Raw genomic sequence first — 23491 nt, 5'->3', positions numbered from 1 at the left:
ACACGATTCTGAAAAATAAAATTATTACATCTCTGCGAAGAACCTTACCACCTTTAAAATAATTATACACTGTATTTTATTTTAAACTTCTCTCAGGTTGATACTTAGATGAAATAGCAACATCTCTTTCAGTGCGTATTAAAAATGGCTTCTAACTTTTTGCAAAATAAAAGTATATATGTTTAGTATATATTTCATTAGTGGGAAAATGTAACAGAAAATTAAATATCTTTGCTCAAGTCCAAAGAACTGTATACTTTTCATGGAATATTTCATAGGTCTCTAGAATGTCAGATTCTTAGCAGAGTCATGTTCGAGAATTCCAAGGAGCACAGAGGCCTAAGGCTTTCTTATTTACTGAAAAAGGACCCTGCACATAACGGCATTCAAGAAACTGCCACTGAGCAGTATTTTAGCACATGGAAAAAAACTTCGTTTCAATTTCAAAGGGGTGTTTAACTCTACTGATACATTAAAACAACACTTTGGTGCAAAGTATGATTAATTCTTTCTCAAAATAATTATAAACATTTCTTAACTTTTCTACTTAGGTCAAAAGTATTCAGTAGTCAAGTATTCATAAAATAAATTGCCTTGGACAAACCTAAACTAGAAATTTCATGTAGTACTCTAATGAAGAAAGAATTATTTAACATGGGGCTAAGGTATCATTTAAGAGCAAAGACACAGGAAGAGAGAGAAAAAAACCCATCATTCTTCCTTATAAACAGTCAGAAGAAGAAAAAGAAACAGCAGACAGAGCCCTTGCTTTCTCTCAAGTCTCAATCTTCTGTCAGTTCCCAGTATACATATACTTTAAACAACAGATCAACACCCACAATGTTCACGTTGTGGCTGATTTTACCACCTCCCTCTACACAATTAAGGCATCTTAGTGTGTAAGTTATATGGACTTAGAAAATGAGAGACAATCACTTGTACAAAGTAAAAATAATGGTTGCTATAGTAACAAAGTGATCGGTTGGTTTTTGTTTGGAAGTTGTCTCTCTTAATTGACTCTCTACCTCCTGACAACCTAGCAAATCTGGGTCAGGATTTGCTGACCTTCCTCTACACATTTACTAAAACTATGCTTATGTTAATCAAATAATTCATCACACTGTTCTGAAGTGACCTGATTACTTGTCAGGTCTGTCCCACTTGACAGGCAGGCTGGATGTTTTATTTACTGTGGGATGCCCAGAGCCTGTTATAGCACCTGGAATGCAACAGTTGCTCTAGGAATACTTGTTGAGTAAATGATGAGTGACTTGTGAGAAGAGTACATATAAAATATTAAACTTAGCTTTGAATGAAGGGATTAGATACAATTCGACCAAATGCTTCTCTCTCACATATAATGAGATGTGTACATACATGCACATACATACCAATGCACACGTGCATACTCATACACACAGCCCTCGGTGATGAGTGGGGAATGGGCAAAGCAATGAGGAGGAAAAGCCAAACTTGGGTTGGTGGGGGTGGTGGGGAGACCTTTCTATAAAAGGTAATGAGGATATCAGCATAAAAAACTACCAAGAAGACTCATTTAAAAAAATCTTATCCAACAACATTTAGGTATTTCCTGAAATAAAGTCTCATTTGAGTGTTCAACTGTGATGTATACATTTTGTGTGTGTACACATACTTTAAACAATTATTCCCCAAGAAATCTGCTTTGTTTTTTTAACTGAACTTAGTAATTTATCTCAGCACAAACATTTTTTAAAACAGTTGGTTATACCTCCAAACACCTATCAATATATATATAATGTGTCATCATATATTGAAGATAAAAATTATGGATGAAAACAAAGAAATAAGAAAGAAATTCTTTAACAACAAACATATTTTACTCGAGTGTTGAGTCAGTGTAAAGATGATCATTCCCTTGGTAAAGAGGATAGCCCAGGTATGTAATTTTAGCACAGAAAGCTAAGTGGAGGGTACCTCTACTATTCTATCTCCAGGTTTCAGGGTTCCATTTTTGCCAGCTGGACTATCTTCAAGAACATGTTTGATGAAAATGCCCCTCATCACTTCACCATTGCTTAGACGACTCCCCATCCCTCGTCCACCAACAATGCTGATGCCCAAGGATTTGCTTGGTTCTCGCCAAAGTTCAACCCTATAAAAAATAAAGAAAATTGTAAAGTCTCATAAGAAAATACAAGGAGAAAGCCTTGTAAAGTTGGGTTTGGCAATGATTTCTTGGCTATAACACCAAAGGCACAGGCAGCAAATTAAAAACGGAAAAATTGGGCGTCAGCAAAAGTAAAATCTTTTTTTTTCATTGAAAAGTACTATCAAATGAGTAAAACAGTAACCCAAAGAAAGGGAAAATATTTGCAAACCAGAAATCTTATAAGGGATGGACATCCAGAATATACATAGAACCCCTAAAACTCAATGATAACAACAAAAGAAAATAATCAAAATTGGGCAAAGAAGTTGACTAGTATTTCTCTGGGGACGACAGACAAATGTCCTATAAGTACATAAAAAGATGCTCAATATCACTAACCATTAGGTGAATCAAGACTGCTATGAGCCCACGTGCTGCCACTACTGAAGCCCCGTGCCCCTAGAATCCATGCTCTGCAACAAGAGAAGCCACTGCAAGGAGAAGCCCACACACCGCATCTGGCGAGCAGCCCCCACTTGCTGTAACTAGACAAAGCCCACGCGCAGCAATGAAGACCCAGGGCAACAACAAAAAACTACTAAGAAACACCCACTCACACTCAGTAAGGTGGCTAATGCAAAAAAAAAAAAAACAGAAAATAAGTTGGGCAGGGAGAAATTGAACAAATTATGGAGAAATTAGAAGCCTTGTGCACTGTTCGTACCCATGTGAAATGTTACAGCTGCTATGGAAAAACAGTACAGAAATTCCTCAAAATAAAAATAGAATTAACATATGATCTGGCAATTCCACTCCTGGGTACATACCCAAAAGAATTCAAAGCAAGGTCTTGAAGACATACATGTATAGTATGTTCACAGAAATATTATCCAGAATTCACAATAAAATATTATTCCCAAGCCAAAAGGTAGAAGCAACCCAAGTACCAATGAATAGATGAACGAATCAACAAAAGGCATATAAATACAAAGGAATAATATTCAGCCTTAAAAAGGAAGGAAATTCTAATACATGCTAAGACACAGATCATCTCTGAGAACACTATGCTAAATGAAATAAAGGACAAATCCTATATGATTCCACTTATACAATGTACCTAGAATAGTCAAATTCACAGAGACTAATGGAGAACAGTGGTTGCTAGATGATGCAAGGAGGGGGAAATATATTTAGTGGGTACAGAGTTTCAGTTTCGCAAGATCAAAAAAGTTCCAGAGATGAAGGTGAATGGCGGTAATGATTACAAAGGAAAGTGAACACACTTTATGCCACTAACCTACAAGATTAAAAGTGGTTCAAATGGCTAAAAACAATACTACTACTAAAAACATTTTTAAAAATTCAAAAGAATAAGATATAAGTTTTGTAAATATCATTTACTCAATTTGTTAAGGTTTTACCAATAGTAAGACAAAATCACTATAAATTACTTTTCCAATTAAGTGTTTTATAGGGTCTGATAAGTACTAATAATAATATAATTCTGAAACTGATCTGTTACAAGTTAATATTAGGCTCATACTCCAGACTGTGGCACAAACGGATATAAAAGGACCATTTTCCAGGGGCCCTAATACTGCAGACATTAAAAAATTCAGCTACTCTCAAACAGATGGTAGCTTCTAAGCTTAGCAACCCACTTAAGAGAGAGAACGTTTCTGTATATACTGAAGGAGAAGCTTACCTCTGCAACAGTCTGCCTCGCCAACACAGACCTAGAAACTAACAGTCAGGGCATGAAGAGTGGTTGCTAACACAATCCTCCGTGATCTGAGCCCATCACCATCTCCTAAACACATCCTCCTCAGCTCTCCACTCTCCTCTTTCCACTCCGGCTACCACATCCTCTTGCTGTTGCTGAGCTTCATCTCCCGCCCTGGGGCCTTGGCGCTTGCTACTGCCTCTGCCCTAAATGTACTTCCTCCACCTACGTAATAAGCACATGAACTCATACCTAATACCTGTAGATAGCGGTCAGAACCATGGATGAACTGAAAGTACATGTCTTATGAAAAGGACGGGATACAAGGATAAGGTGATTAGCAGCGAGGTGTTTGGCCAAGATGCAGGGGCTCAGATGACTGGAAGCAAACAGGGATACCAAGTAGAAAGTTCGAAGACAGGTAATGAGACTCTGCATTCTACTCTAAGTTGCAGGAAGGGAGGCGATGCTGGACATCAGACAGGAGAAGAAAGCTTGGTCCAGCATACCCTCAACCTTGACATGTGACGTGCTCCCAGAGGAAACGAAAGGCTGGAGGTAAGACTCCCGGGTGCGGAGGGAGGTCCCGGTAAGAAAAGACTGGGGTAAAAAAGCACCACAGTCAAGTGAGAGGAGGGACAACTGGTCACAGGAGGCAGGTGAGGAAATACTTCTTTTCTCTGGTCAGCACTTTTTTCCTTTATTAGAAATCTAAGACCTAGAGGTCTGTGGTTTAGTTTAAAGGGATCTCACTATGATTCTTTATCTTAACAAATCCGTGAGAAAAGCTTAAACTAGTTAAAATTCTTTTCATCACTTTCTTTCATTCTAGGAATTCTGTGAAAGACAAGAACCAATTTCTTTTGATTTCTAAGGTAAAACAGCAAAGTAGTAAAGTCAGCAGAGTCAGCCACTGTCTTTAATACTTAAGAATCCAGAATATAGGTGGGACTCATTCCCTCTTCTTTTAAAAATGAAAAAAATAAAAGCATGAAAGAAAATGTCTCATAGATTCTTAGTAGTTGATATATGTTAGAGAATGGTTCTCATGATTCTCTGAACACTAAAAATGGCAGTCGCAGCAAAAACTCATTAAGGGCTTATGTACTCAGCCTTATTCTCCAAGTGAGTTCCATATACTTTGATTTTATTTTCAAGTCACTCCTGTGAGGTGGATGCTCTTGTCACTGTGTTTTACAAACGGAAGAGGCACAGAGGTTAACCAGCCTTTGGATACCAGTACCCCGTGACTCCTCAGGATGTAGCATAGACAGCAAAGTGGTATTAGATCCAGTCCTAAGAGGAAATGCTGTAATTCTTCAAAACATCAGAGCAGATAACCAAAAACAGAGCTGCCAAAATGACCCCAGCACTGAGGAACCAACCCAGGATTCATGAAGCAGAACACGGTCAACATTCCATGTTAAGAAGAAAATAGCAAAAAAAAAGAAAGAAAGTGAAGTCGCTCAGTCGTGTCTGACTCTTTGTGACCCCATGGACTGTAGCCTACCAGGTTCCTCCCTCCATGGGATTCTCCAGGCAAGAGTACTGGAGTGGGTTGCCAAAGAAAATAAGAAACCCATAAAAGAAAAATTGTACAGAACATGCGCAGAGCTGGTTTTACAGAAAATGTCAGCCTTTCTGGAGAACACAGATTTTCAAAAAGTGAAATTAATAAAATCAAGGTAAAATAGAGCTCTGAGGCCAGGCTGCCTGAACTCTGAACCAAGATTTTCTGGGCTCAATTCCTGCCCTTCTTCTACTTGACAACTGAGTGACCCTCTTTTACTCCCTTAGTCTCTCTTTTCCTTTCCTCAGCTGGAAAATGGATCAAACAAGAGCCCCAACATCAGAGAGCTGCTGTGAGGATTAAATTCATGAATGTAAGTCATGGGCAAAACAAAGTTTTACAACTTAGTAAAGCAATCAATAAATCTGATTACTCTTATGATGATGATGATAACTATGATTACTGAAGTAATGTCAACAAGGTATAATACTCAATTCATATGACAAATGAACAAACCTGTACACCAGCACATCAATCTATCATGCTTACACATTGTTTGCAAAGAGTAACTGGGCTCAATGTACCATATTCTACCCACTGGGTTGATAAAAGCATTTTTAAAGGTGATCATATGATGTGGTAACAAGGATATGTTGGAAATAAAAGTAAAAATTGGTATAGCCACCTTAAAAAGCAATTTGACAACTTCTAGTAAATAACAGAATTAAATCTACAAGTCAGCAATTTTCCTTTGGAATACATATCTAGACAAATTCTCCAAATGTGTAAGAAAATATACTTACTGCACAGGATTATTATAATAATTAACTGTAAACTATTCAAATATCAATCTTAAAATAAACTGAGCCATTTTCATATACTGAAAGGCACTGCCACAAGTAAACTGAATGAATTAGATATGTTTGTATCCACACGATAGTGTACAGAGACATTCATTTAAGAGTAAGCAAGCTGGAAAATGATACATACAGTATGATATAATCCTGCACATGAAAATCACATGCAAAATAAAAGTGTAACACAGGTTATTTACAAATTTTTCTTGACTGCATCAAAGCATGTCCAGCAGGTTTCTAATGCTGTAAAGCATATTCATGACATTTGCTCCTTATTTACTAAAAGCTCTAATTGTTTTGGTAAGCTTCCTCATGAACTTCTATGAACTTCTCCCCTAAAAAAAATTGAGGGAGTCCATATGGTTAGTGAGGGCAGATTATTTTCTTTAAGATTTACAGAATCTGTAGACATACTCTCTCAGTAAACTAGTTACCACCATTAGAGACATCACTTAGCATGATGTGAAGGTTAAAATTGAGAATAAAAAGTATAAAAATCTTCTGGTCCAGAAGTTGTACCCAATTTCTCTTCATAAGAAAATTTCATAATCATTCCTGTGCTCAATCAACATTTTTCACCTGCTCTGGTATGAATAATAACGAAGAAGACGCTGATGACTGCTGAGACCAACCACTGACTGAGTCTTCACTGCGTACCAAGCATTGTACTAAGGACTTTAAGTCTATTATGATATTAAATTCTCTCCCAAATGTTAAAGGTTCTACTTTTTTTATTTTTAAATTAAAAATGTAATTACTCTTTCAAAACTGTTTTATTTAAGTGAAGTATAGTGACACAGCACAGTGATTCAGTATTTTTACAGATTAACTCCATTAGAAATTATTACAAGATTATGGCCATAATTCCCTGGGCTATACAGTATGTCTGTGTTACTTATTATTTTACACATAGTAGTTTATATCTCTTAATCTCTCACCCCTAATTTGCCCCTCCTGCCTTTTCTCTCCCCTTTGGTACCCACTAGTTCGTTTTCTATATCTGTGAGTCTGTCTCTGTCTCGTATAGACATTGGTTTATTTTTTAGAGTTCACATATATGTCACAAAATACAGGATTTCTCTATCTGACTTATTTCACCCTGCAAAATAGCCTCTAGGTCTATCCATGCTGCTGCCAATGGAAGAATTATCACTATTTTATGACTGAGTAATAATATTCCATTGTGTGTGTGTGTATATATACATATATTTCCATCTAGTATTTATAATTCCATCTATAGTTATAATTCCATCTAACTTACTTCTGCCTCTATCTTCAAATAAACAAAAAACCTAACATCTTATAACTGGAGTAGGAAATGGCAACCTACTCCAGTATTCTTGCCTGGAAAATTCCATGGACAGAGGAGCCTGGCAGGATACAGTCCACGGGGATGCAAAGAGTTAGACACGACCAAGCGACTGAGCACACAACTTCTTAAAATATTTTTTCTGCTACAAATCTAGCACTTCTATTCTCAACGTGGGCAATAATGTAGAAAGACTTTGATTTTTTTAAAGCAGTCTGAATAATTTTTAAAAAATTCAAATCAAAAAGTCATTTTATTTGGCTGGAGATGCTGTTTCTTATGAAAGCAACATAAAAGGTTTCCTATACTTTGAACATGATTCAACCTAGAAAATGTTTAAAGGTGATGCAGCCTAAAGTTCATTTATGAGCTAGGCAAATCATCAAACTGTATTACACATCAGAAGAGTAGATATTTTTCTATCTTGAGAATTTTATTTATTCATTGTAGAATAAATAGTTATAAATATGTAAAATGCACCTCTCTGACAGTCAACTTTAAATCTGTTCAGAGAAAGTGTCCATTGATTATATTTTACTCTTAAAGCAAAATATCTTACATTTTTCTTTCATTATTTTGTGTCTCTCTACACCTTGTCTAAATCAATACATAGTAGCTTCCTTAAAGGCAGGATTTATGTCTTACACTTCCCTGTTATTTACAAAACTATCTGCCTCTCATCTTGTCAATAATCAGAACTCAGTAAATTCCTACTAAACTGAATTTTCTACTCAGAACAGGAGAATACACCTTAGTGATATACAGAGGTATATATGAGTAGACTTAGGAAAGTCATCATTCCTATTATAAATGAAATTCATTCTAGAAAGACCATGGATTAGAATAACCACAGCCTATGATAAGATGCTCACACACACGTTTTGAATACATGTGTTTGAATATCTACTTTCTACAAATACTGGAAAAATTTCAAGTTAACATTTGGTGGTTTGCCTAAGATAAACTCTACAGAAAATATTCCAACTACCTATGCATAATTTTCTCTAGTCAATTTTATTTAGTCCCTACTATGTGCCAAATCCTCAAGTACATATTAGTGTTAACCCTGTGTGACACATACTATCTTCTCCACTGTGGCCAAAGAGAAATGGACAGTGAGTGATATTAAACAGCTTGCTCAAAGTCACAGTAGCAAGCTGTAATCTAGTACTTGAAACCACCCCTCTCTATCTTTAAACCCTGAGTAGGCAGAAGACAGAAATAGTCCTTACCGCCTAGGCTGATTCCAGTTGCTGTAGGCTGCATTTTGAAGGTCACTTTCTTCCCCCTCTCCTTCTTCTCGCTCGGGTAGCTCCGGAATGTCTCTGGTAAAGAGTCAGACAGTGAGTACTCCACAATCCTAGTAAAACCACACAGGCTGTCTTCTAGGTACTTTAGTATTGGTTTTGCTAAAAATACAGAACTGCTTCATATTTTCACCACACTTGGCTAGCAAGCATATAATATTTTACATTAAAGGGAAAATAAAACCTGATTACATAAAATAAAAACCTCTTTCTGGAATCAATCTACTATACCTGAACTTCCCAGGTGGCATACTGGTAAAAAGAATCTGCCTGCCAAGACAGGAGATTTGGGTTCGATCCCTCAGTTGGAAAGATCCCCTGGAGAAGGGAATGGCAACCCACTCCAGTATTCTTGCCTGGGAAATCCTTGGGCAGAGGAGCCCGGCTGGCTACAGTCCACGGGGTCACAAAGAGTCAGACACAAATGAATGACTGAGTACACAGCACTATAAATGAGTCAGGAGATATAGCAGAACACGAAGTGTCTTGTCTAGTCTTTTTCTTCCCTAATGAAACATGGAAAAAGGAAGGAAGGGAATGAAAAGAAAGGGGAAATGCCAGAATTTTTAAGAACAACTATTCAACAACTATTTCCTAAATTTTTCCCATGTGTGAGAAGGTAGACACCCCATGTGTGTTATAAGCTTGTACAGTCCCACTGGATCCCTGGCCTGACAGAGTTGAACATCAAGTATGCCAGGAGTGCAGTATCTCTACCTCCTCAGGATGGACCAATGCTTTCCCTTCACCTTTTGAAGACATATGGAAGATGCTTATGGTCTGATTCTGCCCATCCAAAGGAGCCAGCCACAGTGTTCTTACGGGAAGCAGTTTACAGGCACTTGAGTCCAAGGTCAGTTGTCAATTTCTACAGGAATTCAGATTTTGCCAAATGCCAAGCATGTAACAAAATGTGTCCAATCTCTTAACTGACTATAACTGTAAAATAATAATCTTGTCCAAAAATATTTGGTTTTTACTAAAGGTACACTTTGCATCAATTAAATGGTATTGTCAGGACAACAAAGAATGGTTAATCAATTATGGCATGGTCTTATGTTGTTAAGAAAAATTGGATTTCTAAAGAAATATATTCTTCTTAAAATAGAGGAAGCTTTAAAAACTGTAATTCAATAAATACTTGCAGCTGATACTTACAGAAATTGAAAAAAATCTGAAGATAGCATATGTTCAAATTATATCCATTCTCCCCCAACAGGAATACTGAACTCTGTCAAATTACATCATCTTCAGACCTTGAGATCAGAAGTCATCTAATCTAATAATCCATCTGTGCTTGAATGTGTTTCCCAACATTTCTGCCAAACAACTGTCCTGGCTCTCCCAGAACATCTCATTCTTTCTTTGACCTGAAAGTTAGATCTTTGCTTTTCATCTGTCAGAGGGAAATCCACCTGCCTGTGGTTCCTACCTGTCGGTCGTGTGACGGAATTCTCCTTCTGTAATTGAGGAAGGAGACTCTGGATGAGGCTGGGCTCGCAGAGACTAAGCCTGACTGTGGGACAGGACTGTCAGGAATGGAGCCAAAGAAAGATTTTCAAAATGATGTTAAGAGGCTGACTGAGAATGAAATAGTCTGAGTGAACCTCAATCTGCAAGGTGCAAGACAGTGGGGGGAAGCAGAGCCCAACCCTCTGGAAATACCACTGGGGAGAATATGACAGAAAAAGCGGGTACAGAATACAGAGAGAATGGGAGAAAGAGTCCTTCTCTAAAATATCCAGTTATTACCCTAAAGCCCAGGCAGGGGGAGCTGCTCAGATGCAGTCACACAGATCGCATCATAAGCTCCTGGCTTGTGAGCTATAAGATGACAAATACCTGGAGTCTTAGACAAAAAGCCCCATTCTCTTCAGATGACTGTCCAATCTTGAACCATTTCACTAACCCACATACGTTCCTATAAACGTGCTGACTATTCTTTATCCATCCTCAAGCGGGGTTTACAGGACTCAAGCTGTGTGCGCCTCAGCAGAATGAACCTGTTCTGTGTCCCCACACTCACTCAGCCAAGACTCAATTAGACTTCTCGGCACTCCTGTTTGATTGTTGAACATCAAGTAAGTTTCTGTCAACTATAACAAGTAACACCCTTTATATGTGCATTAAGATGCCAGAAACTGGCACAAAGTCACACAGTAAAGGAACAGAGATGAGACTTGACCTGGGCCAGTTTACTCTAAAACCTGAGCTCTTAAACTCTGTGCTACACTGCCCCACATTTTTATACAGGGCTAGTGCAATTCTTTTTTGGATCCAACGATTAACAACGTGGAGCCTGACCATGTGCATTTAACCTTGATTCTTCCACCCATTAGTTATGAAACTTGAGTAAGTAACTTAATCTCTCTGGTGCTGATTCCTCCTGCATGCTTAAAGAGAAATCTGTTACTCAGTTGTTAATATAACTGAAAAAAATACAGGCCCACAGCTGAAAATGTATTGTGCATTCCTTTTGGGATAGCAATTTGACATTATTTCTCTCCCTGTTCTGAACTCAGCAGCAGCATCAAAATCTAGTTTCTGCCTTTCCTAAGGGAGGAAAACAGGATGCAGATTTTGTTTTGAGCATCCTTATATTAACAGAAAATACACTTTTTTGCAGGGAAACAGTTATTCACAGCATTGACAGCTCAGGCCCTTTTCCTTTATGTGCTAGGAGAGAACCAACATGCTGAAAGTGGCTTTTTTGTTTTAATGTTAACATTTTGAGTGCTTTTAAGGCCTCAGAATTTCATAAGAATATCATGTTATCTTGTCATATTCTCTAATTAAGCCATGTGAAATGGTATTTCAGAGGGACACTGGAATTACTGCATCTAGCTTTTTAATAGGAAGTACCAGGTAGCTGTAATCAATTCATGTCATTAGCCCTAAGATGGAAATTCTAGAGAGAAGTATGGCTGAGTTTTGCAAAGGGTGGACTGAATACTCTTTTTCCCATAAAATTCAAGGGGCCCTTCAGGCCATGACATTCCTTCCCTTTATTAAACACATAACAAACCTTTCCTTCTTTAACACTGTCTGCACAGCTGTAGCCACATACAATTTCAGAGGGAAGAGTGACGTGATGTTATAATGCCTGCAGAGTCACTGGACACCAGAGTGTTATGGGTTGTTAGAACTTTTGTGAACAGACCTCAGAATGTTTGCAAAGCTATTTCTTCTTTATAGCATGCTTAAGGAGAAATCTGCTACTCAGCTGCTAATGTAACTGGGAAGAAACAGGCCCATAGCTGAAAATGTATAGTGTATTCTTTCCAGAAAAGCAATTTGACATTATTTCTCTCCTTGTGCTAAACTCGGCAGCAACATCAAAATCTAGTTTTTCTCTTTCCTGAGGGAGGAAAAAACTATATTTCCTGTATTATTCAAAGGTCCTCAATACACTGTGTATAAAGAGGCTTTAAAAAGCCAAACATTTTATTACCTAACCTGTACATACACAAAGACGTTCAGCTCAACATACTCCAAAGAGTAGAAATAAAACCATTAAAATGTTTGTAAAGTAATTAGCCTCCAACTAAAAAAAAAAAAGAATGGTCAAAAAAAATGTTTGTGAATCTGTATGTACGTTAATGAGCAAATAAATAGTTTGAAAATGTTTATGACAGAGAAAAGAGATACAATACCATACAAATTGTAGGTTCCAGGGAGTGAGTGAAACCATAGTCATATCTGAATTAAATTCCCCAAAACTCAGTAAGCTGACAGTGGTATATGGACTGATACAACTGAAGACAGTTTTAATTTCTTGCTTTGATTTTTCATATTTTTCCCAAATTTCCCACAATATGTGATCACTCCTTAAGTACTATGGGTTGCTCCTGTGTGGTTGCTAAGGCATGTCCAGCTCTTGTGTGACCCCATGGACTGTTGCCCGCCAGGTTCCTCTGCCCACGGGCCTTCCCAGGCAAGAACACTGGAACAGGTTGCCATTTCCTTCTCCAGGGGATCTTTCCAACCCAGGGATCGAACTTGTATCTCCTGCTTGGTAGGTGGATTCTTTACCACGGAGCCACTAGGGAAGCCCAGTAATATGGGAAATGGGGGTGATTTTTTTTTTTAAATCTTGAAAGAGAGAAAAAGAATTCAGTCTTTTTCATCGCTAGGCCTCCCTGACACTGGATTCAAAACTCTTCTTTATAACTTTCTGTATGGATCATTCCCATAGCAGACTTACCTGCCAGTGTAGGAAGCAAAAATATCCAGTGCCATTATTCCTCCAGATTGCTGCCCCAAGCTTATTTTGAACTCTTCCAAATATTCTGCAGGTACATAAGTAATTCTGGAACAAGACACAATCCATGAAAGCAAAGCTCTGCCTGTTGGGAGAATCTTCCAAAATATGAAATAAACTTATTTTGTCCCCTCATCTCTACTTTTTCACACAACTCATTTAAATCAGCTTACTCAGTAGAGACTCTAAACTTCAAAACAATCAAGTATTCTATAGGGAATAAAAACAACAGAAATTAAAAATTTAAAGGCTGCTGATAATTATCTGTTTACCAATAATCATATGGGGGAGGAAAACAGCATAATATATATTTCCAAATGAGAAGACTAACAGCAATTTTTTTTTTTTACATTAAAGAGATCTAGAAATCCTTAGATAAGTAATTTTCAGTAATAACATTTATTTTCTCCAAAGATTTTTGGGTGCCTTAGCAGAAACAAACAGGGTAAACTCTACTAAAACACTGGGCATTCAAAATTACATTCTCCCATAAAACACAAGTAATTATGGACATTAACAAGTACTATCAGTAATCATATCCTAGCTTTATTAAAGTATTAACTATTAAGTCTGAGTTAAACCATTATCAGTGCAGAGAAAGATCCTCTTACTAATGTGTAGCAATGTCTATGTTCATTTTGGTTTCAGAGAAAAAGCCTGACACTTGAATGGTCACATACTAATTCAACAAGTGCTGGCTGGCTGAACGCCTATAATGTGGAAGGCACTGAGCAAGTTGCTGACTATAGTTATAATGCTTAGAAATGACATCTGAAAATTCAAGTTTACTGCTGTCCTAAGAGGCTACACAATTGATACACCTGTTGAAGCAGTCTGTTCCGAATCCGCAAACTCATACATGGTATAGCCAGTGAAAGAAAGGACTTCAAGTCATTTCAGGACATTTGTGCAAAGAAACAAAAGCACGTATCAAAAATGCGCAACACAAAAATCATGAAGACTATTATGCTGGCTAAACATAGCTTACACATGAAGATAGTAAGTATCAAAATCTTAGTACTGGAAGGCAAAGATAAAGGCTTACCTTTCATATTATAAAAATATAATAATGGAAGTATACTAATGGCATAATTTATTGAGTGAGGAGGATATATAATATATACTGGTGATTCCATAAAAGGCATTCACTCTGTGAGGTTGCTTAGGTTTGGAGTCAAAGGACAGAGTTCTGTTGCTTCTCTGAAGTGTTCTGGTACGGTAAATCACCCACTAATGGATCGCCATATCCCCAATCACAAAACGATGTTACTTTTGTTGAGGCTATTGTAAGTCAAGAAGCGCAACACACATGTAAAACCGTGTTCTGACAGAGCCATCAGCCAGCTTGGCCCCCACATCCGTTAGTTCTGGCAGAAGCCAGCACCCTTATGACACTTTGTGACACTTTCACAACATAATTCAGTGATTTAGGACTAGTGTAGGTGAGAGAGCTGTATTCTAATTCTGGCCCTACTTTACTTACTCATCTACAAAAACACTGCTTCCACAGTGTAACAAAAATATATTGAATAGCAAATCTGCATTTATCCCTTCAAAAATGATGAGTCAAAAATGCAGAACACATTATACTTGGAAAGAAGACTGTCTTTTATACAAAGAAAAATAAATACAAAGATAAATTTGAAAAGTCTATTCAAGAAAATTATTTCTGAATTATATCTGAAAATTATTTCTGAAGGTTCAGTAAAGGTAAAACTCATATAAATAAAACCTTAAGAAAAAAAAAGCTAGGTGAGGTAAAAAGGCTAGAACACAAGAAAAATAAGAATACTCAGTTCAAAGTATTTAATTTTTTAATTAAATACTAGTTTGGTTTGAGAAGGAAAAGATGTGTCTATCCGAGACACTGTTGAAAATGAATTCTTCTCTGTATTTGTTCAAAGGTGTTAAGGTTTACTAAGGAAGACTTTTAGAAATATTTTTCTGATATTTTAGGGGGAAGTGAGAAAGAAAGCAGTGTTCACATATTTAGCCCAATACAGACAGCAGGGGCACTGGAACAAGCATCCCACAGTGCATTAACCCATGCACAGAAATCATAATACACGCCTGGTCACACAGCCATACAAAACCTCCAGACACCAACCAAGAACACCAAAACACACACTGAACTGCATAAACACATTAAAACGGCTTCTCTGAGAGTAGTGTTAAAAATTCTCAAAGGCAAAAACTAACCTTAGGTTATACATGGAGTACAAGAAAACAGAACAGCATTAGTGATGCTGAAATGTGACTGTTACTAATCCAGAGGTGATCGCCCCCTAACAAAAGAGCTAGAAAGCTTCAGTAGTGGGAAAAAATGATTTTCAAATGAGTTCGCAATCACCAGTGCAATGTGAAAATGTAACCATCTCATAGCTCTGTTGGAAATATGCTCTTATATAAAGAAGGAAAAAAAAAAGGAAAATGTATATACACTGAATCTCTCTCTGGATCTAACCCCACATAGGGATGTTACAAAAGCACGAAGTGGTTTTCACAGACAAGTTGTAACACACAGCCATAATGAGCTTTTGAATCACCGATACTCACACATAAAAGGGGGCTCAATCGTCAGCAGGTGCTGCGGAGAATCTAGAATGTGAAGCATACGCCGCGGCATCTTTTTACAATGGTGTTAACAAATGTCAGTGTCTTGTACTGAATGTGCGATGCATACATATGTAGTTAAAAGTGGGTGCTCCTGGTTGTTTCTTCCCCTTTCCACAGCCCTCCTATCTACACCTCCCCCAGAAAAGCATCTGCTCTTCACTGGTGTCTATAGCAGTAATTATTAACAAGCACAGAAAAATGTAACTGCAATCAATCTTTTATTCCTTGATCAGGAATTCATCCCACACTTTAGGTTAAGGCAGGTGAATTCAGATTCATCTTGGTAATTATCTGGCAGATGTTACAAGCAGCTGCTGTGAAGCACAGAACCCTGGCTATTATTACAGAAATATAAGCGCCCCTGGCAAGGTGGAGTGTGAAGTGAGACAGAATGCATTCTGGTGAGGCTTCACATCTGGTTTTCCATAGAAAATAATGAAACCTGGAACTTCAACTGGCTGTTTCTGAACTCTTGAAACACAAATTATCTACCCAGGCATGAACGAAGGCACACGCGTTCAGTTCAGTCCTAGCCATCGCTATTAAACGGCAAAAAAGAAAGCCAGCTCATTGTCTCAATAAGCAATGCTTTACTAAAACCAATCGGTTATGCAATTGAAACAATTAAAGTACTTTTTTATTAAGTACCTACAATACATTTCTCCACCACTAACCCAGATTAAGCTAGCTTCCTCATGAAAAAACAAAAAGAGGCATGGACGGAGCCTAGATCAAGGCAATGACTACAACACTTGACTGGCACTTAAAGTCATGATTTCATTCACAGTAATGAAAGGATTAGATTTTCGGTTTGGGAAAAATCACCCACATAGTTTTCAAAGTAATTTTAAACCTTTTGTTTGTGAAAGCAAGTAAAAGGGAGAAGAAAGGGCCAAAACCACTTCATGCAAAATGTATGGAACATGCTGCTCGGCCCTGGTCAATCTAAATGACTATTTGTTTTATCATCTGACACATTTACTTGAAAAAGGATTCTATTATTCTCATTTCTTTTTATCATTTACCCAATGAGTTAAAACTATAGCCATGTAAATCACAGCTTCCATAGTATACCTGAGAAGAAATCAAAGTGATTTGTGGGTGTGTTTGTGAGCGTGTGTGTGTGTATGCACCCATGTGAACTTCTAAGAAAGACTGATAGACTGATTTCCAGAGGAGAGAAGGTTGTAGGATTTTTCTTATTTTTCTTTCAAATGTAAGATACTACATTACATTTTGCTTCCTGGGATCTTAAAGCAATTATTTCTGAATCTCGATATTTATGGATTTCTAGATACCCTTTACAGTCATAATAAACCTGCTGAGGGCATAAATGGGTAAGTTCTGGTGCTACACCAGAGGATGGGGAAAAAAACAACAAAACAAATCAAAACAAAACAGTACAAGAGAAAAAGATTGTAGCCTGAAAACGTACTGGATAGCTTTTCAGCTCTTCTAGAGGTGACTAGGTACAAGATTTAAGCTAAATCATTGTCACAGTGGTCTTCTTTTCTGGCCAGTTTTTAAGTTCTGCGGTACATTTACAACTGAGAGGTAAAGTTAAAACCAAGTACCAATTTCAGCACTCAAGAGTGCCAAAAAGTGGACAGGAGACTTGCATTAGGGTTCATGACATAAGACATGCATTATCACATAATAAATCAAACGATCAGTCATGAGGTCATCTGTTTAGATTACCTCTAAAATAAAGAGTCTGCATGTAGATCCTTATCATTCATCTTTGAAGGAAAAGGAATGGACACTAGCCTGCAAGTGGTGAGGAAAGCACTTAACATTTCTCTTTCATTTACTGTAGGGGCACTGAAATTTTTAATGATCTTCACTCTTACTTGCATGATTAATAAAATAATCATGGGAGTGTCACATGACCTGATGATCTGTTTATTATAAAATAAAAGCCAAAAAGGCACTAAAAATATGAAAGCCCATTAGTGAAATTCCACCCTAAAAATAAAAATCTCCTTTTTATAAGACAACAGAACCCACTCTAAACTAAACAGTATGTATTTTTCTGCTTTTTATCAATGGATAAATGAAAAACACATTTTAGGTACAATCTTTCTTACCTAAGCTCTACCAATATGTATTTTATAAAATAATAGTACAGAATGCAGTCAGTAAGACCATATTAATACAAAAAAGTCTCCCATACTAGTATTCATCATATCAATTTAAAGTAAACAATCTTTTTTTGAACTCTTATTTTACTACTTTATCCCTTATACATTAAATGCAAATATTCAATTATTAATGATAGAGGGAAAAAAAGGCAAGCTATTACATTCTTGAGGTGTGACAATAAGGTTATGTGGTGATTTTTATGCTGGCTCGAGAAATGTTTAGTAATTTAAAAAACAAACCACATATATGACATGCTTTTAGTACATTATGGGATGATAAGACATTTAAATTCTTCTTCCAACACTAGTCTGCATGAGCTACCATCAGACCATAACAGCATTTCTGTGAATTCTCTTATATGGGTTGAAAAGCAGTTCAACAAAGGGTAAATTATGGGTCAGACTGCTTCTATACAATCTTTTCCATGGCTGACCCCTAAAGATCTGGCTTACTTGGGAGTCTTCATACAGATCATTAGGTACTGCAATTTGCTATTTTGAGGCCAATCCAAACTTCTATGTAAGTTCCTAAGTGTGGACTATTCTGCTCAATAAAAGAGATCTCATATCTTGTATAAAGATTTTTGTAGAAATCACTGGAAAATTAAACATAATAATGGAAGCCAACATTGTTTTGAAATATTGCTGTTGCTAGGTACCTGTAGGGGATTGGCTCCAGGTGCTTTAGATACCAAAGGCCACGGATGCTCAAATCCCTTATATATGAAATGCCAGAGTACAGCTGACCCTCTGTATCCACAAGTCTTCATCTACGGATTAAGTCAATCTCGGGTGGAAATTTGGATCCAAGGTTGGCTACACCTTAGGATACGAAGCCCACAGAGAGCCAACTGCATATTTACTGAAACAAATCTACGCATATTAGGACCTGAGAAATTCAAACCTGTGTTGTTCAAGGGTCAACTGTATTTCAATACTGTTAGTATTAAGATGTTACTGATTGCAGATATACTTTTCTAAAGTCTACAATCAATGCAATCAATAACTTTTCAGGAATAGTCAAATTCTTCAGTGATTAGTATTGAATATATGATCATTTTTGTATATCAAACAGAAGTATGCACTGAGAAAAAAATTCTGATTAACAGATTGAAATTTCTTTATTTCCCAAGCCAAACTATGGTCCAAATGATACTTACTTTATGTCAGGCCCAATGAGGGAATGTCTTCTCAACAAGGCTCGTGCCTGGGCATTGGTTAAACTGATAGTAGATTCTTCATTAATACACAAGATGCAGTCCCCAACAGCAATCCGACCATCTCGACTAATGGCACCTCCGTGAATAATGCTTCGAACAATCACCCCCAAGCCATCTTTATTAGCACTTACTGTCATTCCTATGGAAAAGGAGAAACACATGCTAAATACATGACTTTCACAGTCTCCCACAGCAATAAAAATAAAAACAAAAATAAACAAATGAGACCTAATCAAACTTACAAGCTTTCTGCATACCAAAGGAAACCATAAACAAAAAGACAACCTATGGACTGGAAGAAAATATTTGCAAATGATGCGACCAACAAGAGCTTAATTTCCAAAATATACAAACAGCTCATACAACGATAACAACCAAAAAACCAACAACTCCGTCAAAAAAAAGAGTATAAGACCTAAACAGACATTTCTCCAAAGAAGACATACAGATGGACAACAGGCATGTGAAAAGATCTCAACATTGCTAATTATTTAGAAATGCAAATGAAATGGGTACAATGAGGTACCACTTCATACTGGTCAGAACTGCCATCACTAAAAAGTCTACAAATAACAAAAGCTGAAGGGGATGTGGAGATAAGGGAATCCTCCACACTGATGATAGAAATGCAAATTGGTACAGCCCTTATGGAAAACACTATGGAGATTCCTCAAAAAACAAAAAACAGAACTGTCATATGATCCAGCAATCCATTCCTAGGTATATATCTGGAAAAAACTGTAATTCAAAAAGATTTACACACACCATCTATAATACACAGCACACCACTTGCAATAACCAAGACACAGAAACAACTTAAACGTCCAAAGATAGATGAATGGATAAAGATGTGGTGTGTGTGTGTGTGTGTGTATGTATGCGTGTATATACATGTATACATATACATATATATACATATATGTGTGTACATGTACATGTATGTGCATGTATATACACACATACATACACACAATAGAATAGTACTCAGCCATAAAAAGAAATTAAATAATGCCATTTGCAGCAGCAAGGATAAAGCAAGAGATCATCATACTAAGTTAAGTCCAAAAGACAAAAACAAATACCATTTGATCCCACTTATATGTGGAATCTAAAATATGACAAAAATTAACTTATTTACAAAAGAAACAGACTCACAGTAAGTACAGACTTGGGGTTGCCAAGGGGCGGGGTTGGGGCACGTGGATGTATTGGGAGTTTGCAATTAGTAAATGTAAACTATTATGTACACTTATAACTGAACCATTTTGCTGTAAACTAAAACCTAGCACAAAATTGTAAATCGACTATACCTTAATATTTTTTTAAAAAGCATGATTTTCAAATTCATTTAATTTGAATTTAATAATCTCTACAGATTATATATAAAAGAACAAGAGTAACTTTTTAAGCTTTGGACCATAAAAAAGGCTGAGCGCTGAAGAACTGATGCCTTTAAACTGTGATGTTGGAGAAGACTCTTGAGAGTCCCTTGGACTGCAAGGAGATCAAGCCAGTCAATTCTAAAAGAGATCAGTACTGAATATTCACTGGAAGGACTGATGCTGAAGCAGAAGCTTCAATCCTTTGGCCACCTGATGCCAAAGGATTGATTGATGTGAGGTGGCCATCATCAAAAAACCTACAAACAATAAAAGCTGGAGAGGATGTGGAGAAAAGGGAACCCTCTTGCACTGTTATGCGGAATGTAAACTGATACAGCCACTATAACAGTACAGAGTTTTCTTTTAAAACTATCCTATAACTGAGCAATCCCACTAATCCTAAGAAATTCACAACTCAAAAAGACGCATATACCCCAATGTTCAATGCAGCACTATTTACAACAGCTGGGATATGGAAGCAACCTAGACGTTCATCCACAGATCAAAGGATAAAGAAGTTGAAAGAAGTTGTGGTACATATATAAAATGTAGTTATCACTCAACCATAAAAAGGAAGAAATATGAGTCAGTAGTGAGGTAGATGAACCTAGAACCTGTTATACAGAGTGAGGTCAGTCAGAGAAAAACAAATATAGTATATTAAAGCATATATATGGAATCCAGGAAAATGGTACTGATGAACCTATTTGCAGGGAAGGAACAGACACACAGAGAATGCATTTACGGACACAGTGCGTGGGATGAATTGAGAAAGTAGCACTGACACATACATACTGCCGTGTGTAAAACAGATAGCTTCTGGGAAGCTGATATATAACACAGGGAGCCCAGCCTCTGTGATGACCTGGAGGGGTGGAATTGGGTGGAGGCTCAACATGGAGGGGATACATATATAGTTTTGATTCATTACACACACACACACACACACATACACACACAGAGTTATGACTGATCCATGATGTTGTAAGGCAGAAACCAACACAGCACTCTAAAGGAATTATCCTCCAGGGGATATTGCCAACCCAAGGATCAAACGTGGGTCTCCTGCATCACAGGCACATTCTCTACCATATGAGCCATCACAGAGACCAACAAAAATAAATAATTTTTTTAAAAAAGCATAACAGAATTATTAAGAAGCTTGTATTCAAGTCTTATCTGCAGTGCCTATCACAGTGCCTAAATGTATAGTAGTCAGCTGAATTAAACTAATGTAAACGTTAACCTATTACTGCATCATTTCCAAATCTGAACTTCAATAGCTCCAGATTTCGATATCCACTTGTGCTCTTGACAAGGTCTCTGGATGATTCATAGGAAACAGCCCTAGTAAGTATAAAACTGAATTCCCTATTTACTATTCCCTATTCCCTAGTCTCTACCCTCATTTCTCCATCTGTCCTCCCCATTTTTGTTTACAGCACCACCATACTACTCTTTTTCACTACAGGAGAGTGAAAAACCTGGCTTAAAACTCAACATTCAAAAAACTAAGATGATGGCATCCAGTCCCATCACTTCATGGCAAATAGATGGAGAAACATTGACAGACTTTATTTTCTTGGGCTCCAAAATCACTGCAGATGGTGACTGTAGCCATGAAATTAAAAGACTCTTGCTCCTTGGAAGAAAAGCTATGACAAACCTAGACAGCATATTACAAAGCAGGGAGGTTACTTTGTCAACAAAGGTCCATCTAGTCAAAGCTACAGTTTTTCCAAGTAGTTATGTATGGATGTGAGAGTGGACCATAAAGAAGGCTGAGCACCGAAGAATTGATGCTTTTGAACTGTGGTGTTGGAGAAGACTCTTGAGAGTCCCTTGGACTGCAAGAAGATCCAACCAGTCAATCCTAAAGGAAATAAATTCTGAATATTCATTGGAAGGACTGGTGCTGGAGCTGAAGCTTCAATACTTTGGCTATCTGATGCGAAGAGCCGACTCATTAGAAAAGACCCTGATGTTGGGAAAGACTAAAGGCTGGAGAAGAAGTGAACAACAGAGGATGACATTGCTGGATGGCATCACCAACTCAATGGACATGAGTTTGAGCAAGCTCAGGGAGATGGTGAAGAACGGGGAAATCTGGCATGCTGCAGTCCATGGGGTTGCAGAGTTAGACATGACAGAGCGACTGAACTGAATTGAACTGACTGAAATTTTAAAATTAACATAAAATAATATAATTTCATTTAAAATCAAGTACTAAAAGTTCCTTTCAAAACAAGATTATATGATTAAACAATATAAGGAGAGATGTAAGTCAATAAGGGTATTCACAAAGTCTTTGAGAGAAGCCACTAACTCATTTTTAGGTTTTTATAAATTTTAAAAGAAAGAAATCCTCTCTAACAGTCATGTCTGACTCTTCAGGACCCCATGGACTGTTTGCCCACCATGCTCCTCTGTCCATGGAATTCTTCAGGCAAGAATACTGGAGTGGGTTGCCATTCCCTTCTCCAGGGAATCCTCCTGATTCAGGGATCAAACCCAGGTCTCTTGCATCGGCGGCAGATTCTTTAACATCTGAGCCACCAGGGAAGCCCAAATATTAACTATAATTATACCACATTACACATGATATTTCAAATATTTTTAAAGAAATGATCCTGACTCCAATATGTTCCCAGCCTGATATTTCATGCCTGGAAAGGAGCCACCCAGACTTCTAGTTACCATATGCAGATAGAAATGAGCTATTAATCAAATATACTTTAAAAGATTCTGTTAAGACTCATACAAATGAGTTTTACGTATATTGTCATTAAGGAAACACCTCTGCTTATCATAAACCAACAAACAAGTTTAGACAATTCTTCAAACGAGGTGGGTTTCTTATGAGCAAAGAGGCTGGCTCTGAAATGTTTCAATAAGCACTCTGGTTTGCCCTAATGCTGCCATGTTAACTACCAAGTCCCACGAGGCAACTATAGTTTAAAAAAAAATGCAAGACTACAAAACACAATTTAACTCAGTGGCCCATCCTGGGAATCTCACCCATCATCTTGTTCTC

At 37.3% G+C, this 23491-nt stretch overlaps 1 protein-coding gene across 9 annotated transcripts in view; it reads right to left on the bottom strand.

Moving 5' to 3' along the window:
- Positions 1-23491, bottom strand: part of MPDZ (multiple PDZ domain crumbs cell polarity complex component) — a 160776-nt gene that overhangs the window by 41628 nt on the left and 95657 nt on the right. For all 9 annotated transcript variants that reach the window (XM_043890631.1, XM_043890630.1, XM_043890633.1 and 6 more), the window contains 4 exons: positions 19016-19214; positions 13042-13146; positions 8763-8855; positions 1957-2134 (listed from right to left, as the gene is read on the bottom strand). In XM_043890631.1, the coding sequence (XP_043746566.1) occupies positions 1957-2134; positions 8763-8855; positions 13042-13146; positions 19016-19214 (575 nt within the window). The remainder of the gene's footprint in view (positions 1-1956; positions 2135-8762; positions 8856-13041; positions 13147-19015; positions 19215-23491) is intronic.

Source organism: Cervus elaphus, chromosome 29 (assembly GCF_910594005.1).
Source record: "Cervus elaphus chromosome 29, mCerEla1.1, whole genome shotgun sequence".
NCBI classification, from domain to species: Eukaryota; Metazoa; Chordata; class Mammalia; order Artiodactyla; family Cervidae; genus Cervus; species Cervus elaphus.
This window is presented reverse-complemented; position numbering and strand designations above follow the sequence as displayed.